Source organism: Macaca fascicularis, chromosome 16 (assembly GCF_037993035.2).
Source record: "Macaca fascicularis isolate 582-1 chromosome 16, T2T-MFA8v1.1".
NCBI classification, from domain to species: Eukaryota; Metazoa; Chordata; class Mammalia; order Primates; family Cercopithecidae; genus Macaca; species Macaca fascicularis.
Window position 1 is genome coordinate 6700642 of NC_088390.1, and position 14359 is coordinate 6715000.

At 51.2% G+C, this 14359-nt stretch overlaps 1 protein-coding gene across 1 annotated transcript; it reads left to right on the forward strand.

The window, feature by feature from the left end:
- Positions 1-924: 924 nt before the first annotated feature.
- LOC141408885 (polyunsaturated fatty acid lipoxygenase ALOX15-like) lies at positions 925-5186 on the forward strand. The gene is made up of 3 exons (XM_074021140.1): positions 925-958; positions 1344-1717; positions 2690-5186. Exons 1-3 carry the CDS (start codon positions 925-927, stop codon positions 2876-2878), a joined length of 597 nt encoding a protein of 198 aa, XP_073877241.1. The 3' UTR covers positions 2879-5186.
- The last annotated feature ends 9173 nt before the right edge of the window (positions 5187-14359 follow it).

Below are 14359 nucleotides of genomic sequence, written 5' to 3' on the forward strand. Positions count from 1 at the left end.
GCTCTGGAAGGAGCAGGGCTCAGCCGGGTGACCCTCCCGCCCGTCCCCGCCGGGGCTGAGCCTCTAATGTCGCCCGCAGGAGACAGAAGTCAAGGTGGAAGTGCCCGAGTACCTGGGGCCGCTGCTGTTTGTGAAGCTGCGCAAACGGCACCTCCTTCAGGACGACGCCTGGTTCTGCAGCTGGATCTCCGTGCAGGGCCCCGGAGACGGGGACGAGGTCCGGTTCCCTTGTTACCGCTGGGTGGAGGGCGACGGCGTCCTGAGCCTGCCCGAAGGCACCGGTGAGCGCGGGGCTGGGGGTGTCAGGAGGCCTCTGGGGTGCGAGAGAAGCTGGTGGGATGCGCTTGTGGAGAAGAGAGCGCAGGATGGAGGTGCTGGAACCTGGAGGGCCGGGGTCTTTGGGGGTGTCGAAGGGGCGGTGGCTGCAGCTGGCACAGAGTGGCTGGAGCCTGGGGAAGGGGCGTGATGCTGAGCGGGGAGAGGCCACACAGAAGGACGGGGTGATGAGGCTCTCCCGGCAGGGGCGAGAAGAGGATCTCACCAAAAGTCACTGGCCAAGCCCTCCCCTGCCCTTCTAGGTCGCACTGTGGGCAATGACCCTCAGGGCCTGTTCCAGAAACACCAGGAAAAGCAGCTGGAAGAGAGAAGGAAGCTGTACCGGTGAGCCCTCCTCCCCTGACCCCACGTGAGCTGCTGCTGCTTCCAGCACCCACGCCTGATTTCCTTCCCGCCCCACAGGTGGGGAAACTGGAAGGATGGGTTAATTCTGAGTGTGGCTGGGACGAAACTAAGTGACCTCCCTGTGGATGAGTGATTTCTGGAAGACAAGAGAGTTGACTTTGAGGTTTCACTGGCCAAGGGGTGAGAGCAAGGGGAGGCTGGGTGAGAGAGAGATGTCCTGGTCTAGTGGAAGCCAAGGGGCTTATGGGCTGCACTGCACTGGACTGGCCCAAGATCGGTGCCTGTGGTGGTCATGTTGGAGTCTCAGAATGATGCTCAAACCCTTTGCCCATGGTGGCTCACGCCTATAAAGACTGAGGCGGGCAGATCATGACATTAAGAAATCGAGACCATCCTGGCCAATATGGTGAAACCCCGTCTCTACTAAAAATACAAAAATTAGCTGGGTTTGGTGGTGCGCGCCTGTAGTCCTAGCTACTGGGGAGTCTGAGGCAGGAGAATTGCTTGAACCCGGGAGGTGGAGATTGCAGTGAGCTGAGATTGTGCTGCTGTACTCCAGCCTGGTGACAGAGCAAGACTCCATCTCAAAAATAAAATAAAATAATGATCTGACTTGCTGGAGCCATCTGAATGACTTCAACTGGATTTTCTGGTGTGGCCAGAGCAAGGTGGCTGGTCAGTCCACCCACCCCAATATGTCTCCCAGGACCCTTACCCCCAGATCCCGCCCAACCCAGGGGAACTGAAAGAAGCAGGGTGTGGAGACCAGAGACTGGGGTCCCTCTGGTGGGCTGGAGTCAAGGGAGCATGGTTGGTGGGGTTGGAAGGACCAAGAGCTCAGATCCCACAACTTGCTAAACAACTGCCTTCCCCAGAGCGCGTGCGGGACTCCTGGAAGGAGGATGCCTTATTTGGGTACCAGTTTCTTAACGGCGCCAACCCCATGGTGCTGAGGCTCTCCGCTCACCTTCCTGCCCGCCTCGTGTTCCCTCCAGGCATGGAGGAACTGCAGGCCCAGCTGGAGAAGGAGCTGGAGGTATGGACATCAGAGTCCCGAGGAGGCTCAACAGTGCAGTGGGGTGGGCTAGCGTCAATGCTGCTGCTGCGGGACCCACTCTGGGCCGGGCTTGCTGCCAGCCAGCAAGGCGGGATTCTGCAGGAGAGGTCCTGAGGGATCCTGGAGAAGCTCAGCGGCTCGGCCTCCTTCCCACATGAGACTAGCTGCGGAGGGAGGGCGTGCAAGGTGGAATGGTTGATAGAAACAGGGTCAAATGAAGAAACGTGACTGGCCCTTGGTGCTAGGGATTCAGGGAGTGTGCAGAGTAAGAGAATCAGGGTCAGACTGCTGTGGCTGTTAATCAGGAGGCGACACGGAACAAGAGAGAGGAAATTCATGGGATTCCAGGGCAGACAGGCTTGGATGTGAATCCTGGTTCTGCTATTTGTAAGCTGTGTGACCTCAGCAAAATACCCAACCTCTCTGATTATCTGTTTCCTCCTCTGTGCAATTGAAGCTCATTCAACTATGTATAAAAATTATAAGGCTGGGCACAGTGGCTTGCACCTGTAATTCCAGCACTTTGGGAGGTCGAGGCGGGAGGATCACCTGAGCCCAGAAGTTGGAGGCCAGCCTAGGCAACATGGTGAAACCCTGTCTCTACAAAAGTACAAAAATTAGCATCTGTAATTTTTGGTGTAGTGGCATGCACCTGTAGTCCCACCTATTTGGAGGCTGAGGTGGGAGGATCACCCGGGCCCAAGGAAGTCAAGGCTGTAGTGAGCCGTGGTGATCCTGCCACAGCACTCCAGCCTGGGCAACAGAGTTATACCCTGGCTCAGAAACAAAAAACAATGATATGAGGCAATAAGCACATGATCCATTACCTGGAACAAAGTAGGTGATGGAGACAGGTTAGCTCCTCTCTCTCTCTCTTCCCCCTCGGAGGAATCAGAGTAGGAAGAAGATGCTTTATGCTGATAGCAGCCCTTGACCTCTTCCCCCACCCAGGGAGGCACACTGTTTGAAGCTGACTTCTCCCTGCTGGATGGGATCAAGGCCAACATTATTCTCTGTAGCCAGCAGCACATGGCTGCCCCTCTAATCATGCTGAAACTGCAGCCTGATGGGAAACTCTTGCCCATGGTCATCCAGGTGAGAGGACTCAAGATTTCTGCTTCCAGTCTCCAGCCTTCTTAGCTCAGCCCCTTATCGAAATTCACTGAGCACCATCTGCAAAGGCGCTGGGCTAGAGCACCGGGGAGACCCCAAAGGAGGAAATGCGCCAAGTCTCTGATTCAAAGGCCTTGCAGTGTAGCTGGAGAGACACGTGGGGCCAGTCTGCAGACTCTGGGACTGAGGAAGTGGACAGAGATAGCCCAGGAGGGATCAGGGGAGGTGGGATGTCATGAGCCTTGGAGGAGGGCCAGGTCTCAGACATGCAGGAGGGAGAGAAAGGACCAGTCCTCAGTGGCAAGACGGACTGGGCAGAGGCTGAGGTAGAGGAGTCAGGAGACTCCTAAGGGACTGTTGGACCAGAGGCCAGACTAAGCCAGGCTAAGGAATATGAGATGGGAAGCTGGAGAAGGCTGTGATGAAACGTGCTGTGGGCACACGGTGTGGGCAGTGGTGTTCAGGGTGCGTTGGAGAGGGGAGATGCTAGAAACAGGGGCTGGGGCAACATGCCCCAGCACTGACCCCAGGAGGAGGGGAGCTCAGATGTGGGTGGTGATTATCAGGATGGAGAGGACAGGTGGATGCAAGTGCAGAGGGAGATCAAGGAGAGGGGAAAGGGGAGCCAGGCCAGGTGCCTGCAGAAATAGCACCAATAAAGAGAACAGGGTGCCCCGGGAGACTTTTGTCTGGCCAATGTTGAGGTAATGGGAAGACATTTAAATTGTCCAGCAGGCAGCTGAGAACAAGAGATTCAGTCATTTGTGTAGAAGTGGGGCCAAAAGATGAGATTTCGAAAAACAGTGTGGGATGAAGGAAGCAGGTGGTTTGAATCTTTTCCACACTGTGGGGACTGAAAGGGGAAGTGGAGGCTGGAGGAGGCACCAGAAGAGCGTTTCTGCAGAATGCTGGAGGCAAAGCAGCTTGCAGGGTGCTAATGCACCGAGCGGGTAGGAAGGGAAGGGGAGGAAATGGGAGCTGTAGGGAGCGGCAGCAGTGAGATGGGGAAAGCGAAACACGTTTGGAGGACGAACGGCAAGGTTAACATGCAAGGAGGACGGGAATCGCTGAGTGCCCGGCACTCATGCCTTCTCTTCCCACACCTTGTCCCTGATCCAGCTCCAACTGCCCAGCACAGGATCCCCACCACCTCCCCTTTTCTTCCCCACGGATCTTCCAATGGTCTGGCTTCTAGCCAAATGCTGGGTCCTCAGCTCTGGCTTCCAGCTCCATGAGCTGCAGTCTCATCTTCTGAGGGGATGCTTGATGGCTGAGGTCATTGCTGTGGCCACCATGAGGTGCCTGCCATCAATACATCCTATCTTCAAGGTAACACCTTATCCCCTTCTCTCCTGTATTCAGCTGAATACTTGATTTCTCTAGAGTTCTCTTTCTGTACAACACCCTCAATGTCAGCATGCTGCCCTGTCTATTCTGGCTGTATTGGCCTCCCAGTACTGCCAGCTCTCTCTGTCTCCTTAACTCAGGAAGATGATAGGACTCTGCCAGGGTTGCTCCTCCCTACTCTGCAGCTGGAAAGCTTTCTCCAGGCAGTAAGCTGGGGCAATTATGGGGCCCGCTTTTGTCTGTTTCTTCAGTTACTTCAGGCAAGAGGGTAAATCCAGCTCCTTCAGTCCAGCTGGAGGTCTCTTCCTCATTATTTTATATACATTTTGTGGAAGATTAACTTTACAATTTAGTTTTTAGATAACAATATTCAGACAGGACGGCAACTCCATTTATGGAGTAATTATCATAGCTCAGAGATGAATATTACTACTCTCTCCCAGAGATGGATGCAGTGACTTTTGCGACTTTGTGTGTCTCTTTTCTCAAGGAGAGACGAATAGCATCTTTATTTCTATGAAGAATAGTTGCATTGTGTTAGATAGAAAAGAACATTTTATTTTATTTTATTTTAGAAACAGTCTCACTCTCTCAGCCAGGCTGGAGTGCAGTGGCACGACCTTGGCTCACTGCAACCTCCGTCTCCCAGGCTCAAGAAATTGTCCTGCCTCAGCCTCCCGAGTAGCTGAGATTACAGGCATGTGCCACCATGCCTAGTTAATTTCTGTATTTTTAGTAGAGACGGGGTTTCACCATGTTGGCCAGGCTGGTCTCGAACTCCTGACTTCAGGTGATCTGCCCGTCTCTCTTGCTCCCCTCTCTCTTGCTCCTTTGCTCTCTCCCTATGATGCCCTATGATGCCTGCTCCCCTTCGCCTTCTACCATGAGTAGAAGCCCCCTGAAGCCCTTGCCAGAAGCAGAGGATGGTGCCATGCTTCTTGTACAGCCTGTAGAACTGTGAACCAAATAAATCTGTTTTCTTTACAAATAATCCAGCCTCACGTGTTCCTTTATAGCAATGCAAAATAGACTAAGTCCTGATGTGCATAAAGTATGCGTCGTAAATAAGATCTCCAAAAATAAGAATGTGTATGACCTAGGAAGGTCTCAGAATGGCTCTGTCAAGGTGCCTCTACCCTGATATCTGGGCTCCGAGGAGATGATTGTGTGGGGCCTTCTCTCTGAAAGTCCTAAGACTAATAGATTCAGCACAGCATTTGGCCAGGAGTGGCCTAAGACAATACATTTCTTTTTTTAAACTTTATTGTTTTGAGATAGAGTCTTGCTTTGTCGCCCAGACTGGAGTGCAATGGAACCATCTCGGCTCACTGCAACCTCCTCCTCCTGGGTTCAAGCGATTCTCTTGCCTCAGCCTCCCAAGTAGCTGAGATTACAGGTGCACGCCATCACACCCAGCTAATTTTTTTTTGTTTGTTTGTTATTTTTAGTAGAAACGGGATTTCACAGTGTTGGCCAGGCTGGTCTCGAACTCCTGACCTCAGGTGATCCGCCTGCCTCGGCCTCCCAAAGTGCTGGGATTACAGGTGTAAGCCACTGCCCCGGCCTGTTTCTTCCCATTGACTGAGAAATTACTCTGATGAGTAGGTGGCCTCAGATAAGTGAATTCATCTCACTGGGCCTTACCGTCCCCACTGTAAAATGAGGTGTTTGGACACATCTCCTAATCTGTGATTCCCAAAGTGAGAAATGCAGGCCACTGCTGGTGTGCAAGGTAATGTTCACTGATATAGAAAAAAACTTTTTTTTTTTTTAAACGGATTTTTGTTCTGTCGCCCAGGCTGGAGTGCAATGGCACAATCTCGGCTCACTGCAACCTCTGCCTCCCAGGTTCAAGCAATCCTCCTGCCTTAGCCTCCCGAGTAGCTGGAATTACAGGCACGCACCATCACACCCGGCTAATTTTTGTATCTTTAGTAGAGACAGGGTTTCACCATGTTGGCCAGGCTGGTCTCAAACTCCTGACCTCAGGTGATCCACCTGCCTCGGCCTCCCAAAGTGCTGGGATTACAGGCGTGAGCCATGGTGCCTGGTTGGTAAAAATTATTTTGTGAAACTTTTTTGTTTGGAATCACAGTGTAAAATATATTTCTGGGAGTCATGGTCAAAAGAGTTGGAGAAAAGTGCGTCTCCCAATTAGTGAGCGCCCCCTCTTGAGTTCCTAGCCATCTGTCAAGCGTGTGCCATGACAGACAATGTACAGTAGAGGGCAGACAATCCCCACACAGCAGCAAAGGCCGGACTTTGGAGGAGTTGGAAACCGCAGGGGAATGCCAAGCAGGACGGAAGCCTGAAGCCAGGCCTGAAGCTTCTGAAAGAGACAGGGCACAAGTACCCCGTCCTCCTGGGCATCGCAGCACTCTCTGTGTGATATGACCGCAGCCACTTTCCAGTCGCCATTCGCAGGCTGGATCCTTGTCTTTGGATATTTTTCACCTCCCTGGGAATACTTCAGGTGTCTAGTTAGTCTAGTTACATTTTTCTTTCTTTCCTTTTTTTTTTTTGAGATGGAGTTTCACTATTGTTGCTCAGGCTGGAGTGCAGTGGCGCAATCTCGGCTCACTGCAACCCCCACCTCCCAGGTTCAAGTGATTCTCCTGCCTCGGCCTCCTGAGTAGCTGGGATTACAGGCGTGCGCCACGACATCCGGCTAACTTTTCGTAGTTTTAGTAGAGACAGGGTTTCGCCATGTTGGCCAGGCTGGTCTCAAACTCCTGACCTCAAGGGATCCACCCGCCTCGGCCTCCCGAAGTGTGGGATTACAGGCGTGAACCACCACGCCCGGCCGTGTCTAGTTACTTTTAAGCCAAGGTCCTGTAAAACCATCTTCATCCTGTCGCCCAGTCTGGAGTGCAATGGCGTGATCTCAGCTCACTGCAACCTCTACCTCCCGGATTCAAGCGATTCTCCTGCCTCAGCCCCCTCGAGTAGCTGGGACTACAGGTGTGCACCACCACGCCCGGCTAATTTTTGTATTTTGAGTAGAGACAGGGTTTTGCCATGTTGGCCAGGCTGGTCTTGAACTCCTGACCTCAGGTGATTCGCCTGGCTCAGCCTCCCAAAGCGCAAAGGGATTACAGATGTGAGTCACTGCACCTGGCCTGAAGCTTTAATATTGAAGAGCAGCGAACACACACTGAGCTCTCAGTCTCCCCCAGGCACTGTTGGCAGCACTCTACATGTACTGACTCATGCACTCCTCGCACCTAGATGAGGTAGGTCAGGACACTGGGGATTGAGAAAGTTAGGTGACTTACCCAGCATTCCTGGCTAGGAAGAAGCAGAGCCAGGATCCAAACCCAGGCCAGCTGGCTCCAGAGTTTATGCTCTTAACCACCAGCCACTGTTGGTACAAGAGGAATAAATGCCTAGTCTTCTACTTACTGTATCTACTTCTAAGGATACTGAGGGTGTGATGTGGTTAGGAGAAACCCTGGAGGCCATCGGAAGAGCAGGGGATATTCAAGCCTAAGACAGGAAGAATGGGTAGACACCATTCTGCTATCTGAAGGGCTGTCTTTGTCAGAGGCAGCCTCAAGAGCAGAACTAGAATCAAATGGTGAAAAGCTAGGAGGATTTCAGCTCAGGAAAAAAAAAAAAAAAAGACTTTAAAAAATGTACTATAAAATCTGGCCGGGCGCGATGGCTCACACCTGTAATCCCAGCACTTTGGGAGGCTGAGGCAGGTGGATCACGAGGTCAGGAGTTCAAGACCAGCTGGCCAAGATGGTGAAACCCCATGTCTACTAAAAATACAAAAATTAGCCGGGTACAGTGGCAGCCACCTGTAATCTCAGCTGCTCAGGAGGCTGAGGCAGGAGAATTGCTTGAGCCCGGGGGACGGAGGTTGCAGTGAGCCGAGATTGCACCACTGCACTCCAGCCTGGGTGACAGAGTGAGACCTCATCCAAAAAAAAAAAATTTTACAGATAAACATAGGAAACCATATCCATCAAAGCCCCTTTGAAACCCCAACACCGTGCCACGTCTGTGTCAGATCTCCAGGGAAACCATTCTCACAGTTGAGGCAGCCCTGTGATGGTGAGCACTCTGTCTTCTTAGCAAGAGCCGACAAACACTGGGCACCCACTGCGAGGGCAGGTGCCACAGAGGACATTTAGCTTGGCGTTGGACAGGAAACTTGGGGGTCCCAGGTAGCCCGAGTTTGAAGGGGTGGGAAGGAAGCAGTGGGAAGTCCCTGGGTCACCGCTTTCTCCTTAGAGCCTTTAGCTTTTCCCTCTCCTCTTGGTCCCTTGCCTAGGTCAACAAAAATGTCTCATCTCCCCTCTGCCCTAACTGGACTGCCTTTTCTCTGCCTCTTGCCCAACCCTGCACACCCTAAGCCATAGTTCATTTTATTTCCCAGGCTCTTCAAAAAGCGTCTACACTCGCTGCTCACGCATCCCCGTTCTGATCATTTTTCCCTGTCCTTGCACTGCAGCCTCACCAAATCTGTCCTTCCCAATGTAACTTCTTGCAGTTTCCCGTTCCCAATCCAATGGCTTCTTCTCGACCCCCAATCTCTCTGACCTTTCTATAGCATTTGGCTCTGGGGAAAATTCCCTCCTCCTCAAAAGTTTTTCCTCTGTTTTTCTCCATAAGCCTGAACTCTCTCTCCCTTTCCCCCACACCCAGCAAATGTCAATGGTCCCCAGAATCCTTTCCTCTGCCTTAGCCACTGCCTGACTGCGGATATCCCTTTCGCCCAGGCCTCTATCCTGAGCACCAACCTCTCATGGGCTCAGCATCTTGTTCTGGATTAATTAGTTTCATTGTCGTTGTTGTTGTTGCTTTGAGATGGAGTCTCACACTGTCGCCCAGGCTGGAGTGCAATGACGCCATCTCGCTCACTGCAACCTCAGCCTCTCAGGTTCACGCGATTATCCTGCCTCAGCCTCCTGAGTAGCTGGAATTACAGGCGCACACGACCATATCTGGCTAATTTTTTGTATTTTTAGTAGAGAAGGGGATTTCACCATATTGGCCAGACTGGTCTTGAACTTCTGACCTCGTGATCTGCCTGCTGCAGACTCCCAAAGTGCTGAGGTTACAGGTGTGAGCTACCATGCCCAGCTTAGATTTATCTTTTATTCAGAGCATCCAAAATGCCCATCTGCCCCATGTCCCCAGCTCCCCACTGTAACTTTGGCCACATTCCCACACACATCGGCCTGCATTTCCTCAGTGAGGGACACCATCTGCCCAGTCACCTGGTAGAAGCCGCCACTATCTTTGACTTTTCTCTCACATTTACCTGCTGTCCCCACCATACAAGTCAACCCAGGGGATCTACCTGCTTTGTCTCTTGAAACTGGCCCCAAAGCCATTGCCCTAGTTCAGGGTTTCATCATCTCTTTGCCCAGTCTCCTTTCCCTTCTTCTGATCTATTTCTAAAATGCTTCTAGGCCAAGGCACGGTGGCTTATGCGTATAATCTCAGCACTTTGGGAGGCTAAGGTGGGTGGATCACCTGAGATCGGGAGCTCGAGACCAGCCTGACAAACATGCTGAAACCCGGTCTATACTATAACTACAAAAATTAGCCAGCTGTGGTGGCGGGTGCCTGTAATCCCAGCTACTCGGGAGGCTGAAGCAGGAGAATAGCTTGAACCCAGGAGGCAGAGGTTGCAGTGAGCCAAGATTGTGCCATTGCATACCAGCCTAAGCAACAAGAGTGATACTCCATCTCAAAAAAATAAAATAAATAAAATAAAAAGTAAAATGCTGCTTCTTCTTTTTTTTTTTTGGAAACGGAGTGTCACTCTTGTCACCCAGGCTGAAGTGCAGTGGCACAATCTCAGCTCACTGCAACCTCCGCCTGCTGGGTTCAAGCGATTCTCCTGCCTCAGCCTTCTGAGTAGCTGGAATGACAGGTATGCACCACCATGCCCGGCTAATTTTTGTATTTTTAGTAGAGCCAGGGTTTCACCATGTTGGCCAGGCTGGTCTCAAACTCCTGACCTCAGGTGATCTGCCTGCCTCGGCCTCCCAAAGTGGTGGGATTACAGGTGTGAGCCACTGTGCCTGGTCAACCTTTTCTATTTCTCTATAGCACCTACTAAAATGGGACTTGATATTATTTATTTGTTGCTTAATTGTTTATGATCTGTGTTCCCCACGGGAGGGTAAGCACTTGGACTTGTTTGCTCCTATATCCCCAAACCTGGAACAGCATCTGGCGCAGAGCCAGAATGCAGTAAGTGTTGGTGGAAGGAACAAATGAATGAATGAAGGAAAGGTCGGGATGAATTTCTTGCCAGTGGTTCACTGATGAGACGCTGGGGAAGGCTGAGGCGAACTCACACTTGCCCCTGACCTCAGTTGCTCCTTCTGTCCGATAAACTCCTGTTTGTCCTCAAATTCCTGCTCCATTTCCACCTCCCCAAGGAGACTTGCCCAGTCCTTGACTCTGAGCCCACTTCCTGGGTGTTCTCACTCCCCACTGCTGCCGCCTGTTTTTATAGCACCCATGTGGTCACTCCGTGAATGATTCTTTGTTGTTTACTCTTGTCTCTCCCGTGAGATTGAAAGCACATCAAGGGCAGGCCTGTCACAAAGCCTCTTTGTGTCCCGTAGCTATCCGTGGGGCAAATGAACAAGGTTGGGCTTGTCTGGACCTGGGCACGGTCCCTGAATGTTCTTGGCCTCTGTAAGGAAGGGCCTCCCCTTGGCAGTTAGCAGGGCAGGCCAAGGGGCATAGCATCCCCAGAACACAATGAAGGGCACATTTGGAAAGCTAGACAGGCTTTGGATAGACATGGAATTGTCTGGTGACACGTACCCATTCATACTACATGGTCATTATACTACGTGGTCTTAGAATATGTCAAATTCTCGCCTTTTCATTCACCCACAATTCACTGAGTTCCCGTTCAGTGCCAGCTTCTGTGATGGGTAACAGTGGTGGGGAATATGCAGAACTGGACGATCAAGTTTAGCATGAGATCGTGCCTACTGTCGGGGCAGTGGAGGAGGGGTGACCCCAGGATCCCTTCTTCCTTTGCCTTCAATCTATTCTACATTGTCTTCAGCCGGTGATGCGCCAGCTGGGAGTCCAGACGTCAGCTAGCTTAAACAGACCGCTGTGCTTGCAACTAGCAAGACACTTCAGAACTTGCAGAATCACTGTATCCCTTTCTTAAACGAAGACCCAACCCCACCATCTCTTTTTTCCCTTTCTGGTTTGGCTTCTGTAGGTGTGACATCAGAGTCACGCCTCAGCAGATGTGACTCAGTGAGCACCACTCAGACTCCCCAGGGTCACCCCCCATGAGCTGGCCAGGTGGGCAGGCTTTGCTGAGCCTGTCTCCCCACCGGTCTGAGGTCTGCGGATTAGGCTTCATGACTGGGGCGGCTCCAGACAGGGAGCGGCAGGGCAGGCCCCTCAGTGGGAAGACAGAAGTGTCTGTATGGCCAGCCGGGAATCAAGACCCATTCACCCTAGACCAGCAAGGGTGGGGCTGCCCTGAGCTTTCAGGCAGCTGTTTTATGGAATTATTAATTTTAATGTAAGATGGTTTTATTTTCTGCTTATTTTCAGATATTCTAAGAACCCTTAAATGTTATACTATATAGTCTTTTTTTTTTTTTTTTTTTTGAGACAGAATCTTTCTCTGTCACCCAGGCTGGAGTGCAGTGACGCAATCTCAGCTCACTGCAACCTCCACCTCCCGGATTCAAGCAATTCTCCTGCCTCAGCCTCCTGAGTAGCTGGGATTACAGGCGCCTGCTACCACATCTGGCTATTTTTTGTATTTTTAGTAGAGACGGGGTTTTGCCATGTCGGCCAGGTTGGTCTCGAACCCCTGACTTCAGGTGATCCACCCACCTCGGCCTCCCAAACTGCTGGGATTACAGGCTCAAGCCACCACGCCCAGCCTATAGTCTTAATATTCTCTGTTTTAAAAAATATTCACGGTGGCCATACTGGAGCCCACGGGATATAGCAGAGAGCACTGCCCTCATCGTCTTTAGATACACATCTTTCATGGTTCCGTCGAATGACTTCCTGACAACACGTTTCCAGGAGCAGAATCACCACATTAAAAGGTATGAACGTTTTCATAGCTCGGGAAGCGTATTGCCCAATTTCTTCCCTAAACAGGCGGTGTTAATTTACATTGCCACTGGCAGTGTGTGTAAGCTGGTTTCGCCACAGCTTCAACAGCATGAGACATTATAATTGTGTTAATGTTTGCTAATTTCGTAGGTGCGAAATGAATGGCACATCAGGGGTACTTTAATTTGCGTTCCCTGATGATTGTGAGGGGCAGCCTGTTTGGAGGTGCTGATGTGCACAGTCTGCCTCGCGGGGGCCTCTCCGCCCTGTCTCAGGCACTGTCTGTTTCTCAGCCTGTGTCTCCCCACACCTCTGCCTGCCTCCCGCCGACTGTTGTTCTTACTATCTCTCTAAGCCTGTCTGTCTCAGTGTCTTAGCCCTCTGATTCCTCTGACTTTCTCTGGTTTCTAACTGGCCAGGCGTGGAGCTGGTTCCTGGAGGTCCTAGCCAAGCCCTGACAAGCCGCAGACTAGAGGCTGGGCGCAGGCAGGGTTCTGAGCACAGGGCTCTAGGCTCCTGCCTCCAAGGGCTCCCTCCCTGGGGAGCTCCCTCTGTAAACTCACATGGTGCCCTTCCTTCCACCAGGGCCTCACCAAAGGCCCCTTTCCTTTCTCCAGGTAGCCTCACCTGGGCTGACCTGCTGGATTGGATCCAGTGATTCTGAGATCCCAGAAGTAGCTGGGAGTGAGCAGGCTGTCCCTCAGTGACTCCCTCTTAGGAAGTGTTCCAGATGCCCCACCCTCAGGACAACTCACCAGACAGTGTTGTGTGTCCTGGCCGTTGGGGATGTGTGGTCTGAAAGAGCCAGAGAGTGGCGTCCCCAAAGTCCAGATGTGTGGACAGCAGAGAGGTCCACGGAGGTGAAAATGGCTCAGCCTGCCTACCTTCTCCAACGAGTCCCTTACCTGAAGTGGCAGAAAGAGCTCACCTCTCAGGCCAAACCCCACTTGGCACCAGGTGGACAGGGGGCCGCCAAGTTCCCATGGTTTAGCAGGGTCAGAGCAGGGCTCTCACACTGCCCACTTTCGATGGCACTGAAGAGTCTTCAACACTTGGGAAAGTTTCAGATGGACTTTAGGAAGGCTGCCGGCTTCAAGGGAACGCTGCAGATGTACTTGGTGAATCCTCATGGTCAGTGAGCTGCTGACTCCAGGCTCTGGACCTGCCCTGTTGCTGTTTGTCTTTAAGATAGGCAGGTCTTGAGGGCTCTCTACAGTGTTCTCTCAGCCCCTGTGGGTGGTCCCAGCCCATTAGAATAGTAGATTGATTATAGCCAGAAGGGAACTCTGACATAAAGTTCTACCCTCCCTTTTTTCTTTTTCTTTTCTTTCTTTTTTTTTTTTTGGTGTTTTTGAGACGGAGTCTCGCTCTGTCGCCCAGGCTGTAGTGCAGTGGCATGATCTTGGCTCACTGCAAGCTCCGCCTCCCGGGTTCCAGTGATTCTCCTGCCTCAGCCTCCCAAGTAGCTGGGACTACAGGTGTGCGCCACCATGCCCAGCTAATTTTTCTATGTTTTAATAGAGACGGGGTTTCACCATATTGGCCAGGCTGATCTTGAACTCCTGACCTCGTGATCCACCTGCCTCAGCCTCCCAAAGTGCTGGGATTATAGGCCACCACACCCAACCCTACCCTCTCATTTTATTTAACACTTTAACGTTAAGCTTTTAAAAAATTATACAAGTAATGCATGCCTGTTTCTGGGATATTTGGAAAATACAGAAAACTGTAAAGGAGAAAATATTAATCCTCCTATCAGTTCATCAAAGATAACTGCTATTCTATTTCAATATCAACCCTTTCTATGCTCACATATTTTTATTATCACTGAGATCATACATTATATGTGATTCTGTATCTGCTTTATTTACCTCAGATTATACGCATTTTCAATATAACGAAATAGTCTTTAAAAACACTGTTAATGACTGCATAATAGTCTTTTGAGCTGACACACCTTAACTACTATTACCTAAATGTTAGGCATGTATATTTTCAGTTTTTCAAGGATATAAAAACATACCAAAGTAAACATCTTGGGACAGTCGTCGTGGCTCACGCCTGTAATCCCAGCACTTTGGGAGG

What these genes read in the sequence shown, in the direction of transcription:
- LOC141408885 (XM_074021140.1), top strand. Translation starts at nt 925, where the DNA reads ATGGGCTGCACTGCACTGGACTGGCCCAAGATCG. An exon ending in ACTGGACTGGCCCAAGATCG is followed by an intron (nt 959 to 1,343) that starts GTGCCTGTGGTG and finishes TGGTGTGGCCAG; the next exon opens with AGCAAGGTGGCTGGTCAGTC. An exon ending in AGCTGGAGAAGGAGCTGGAG is followed by an intron (nt 1,718 to 2,689) that starts GTATGGACATCA and finishes TCCCCCACCCAG; the next exon opens with GGAGGCACACTGTTTGAAGC.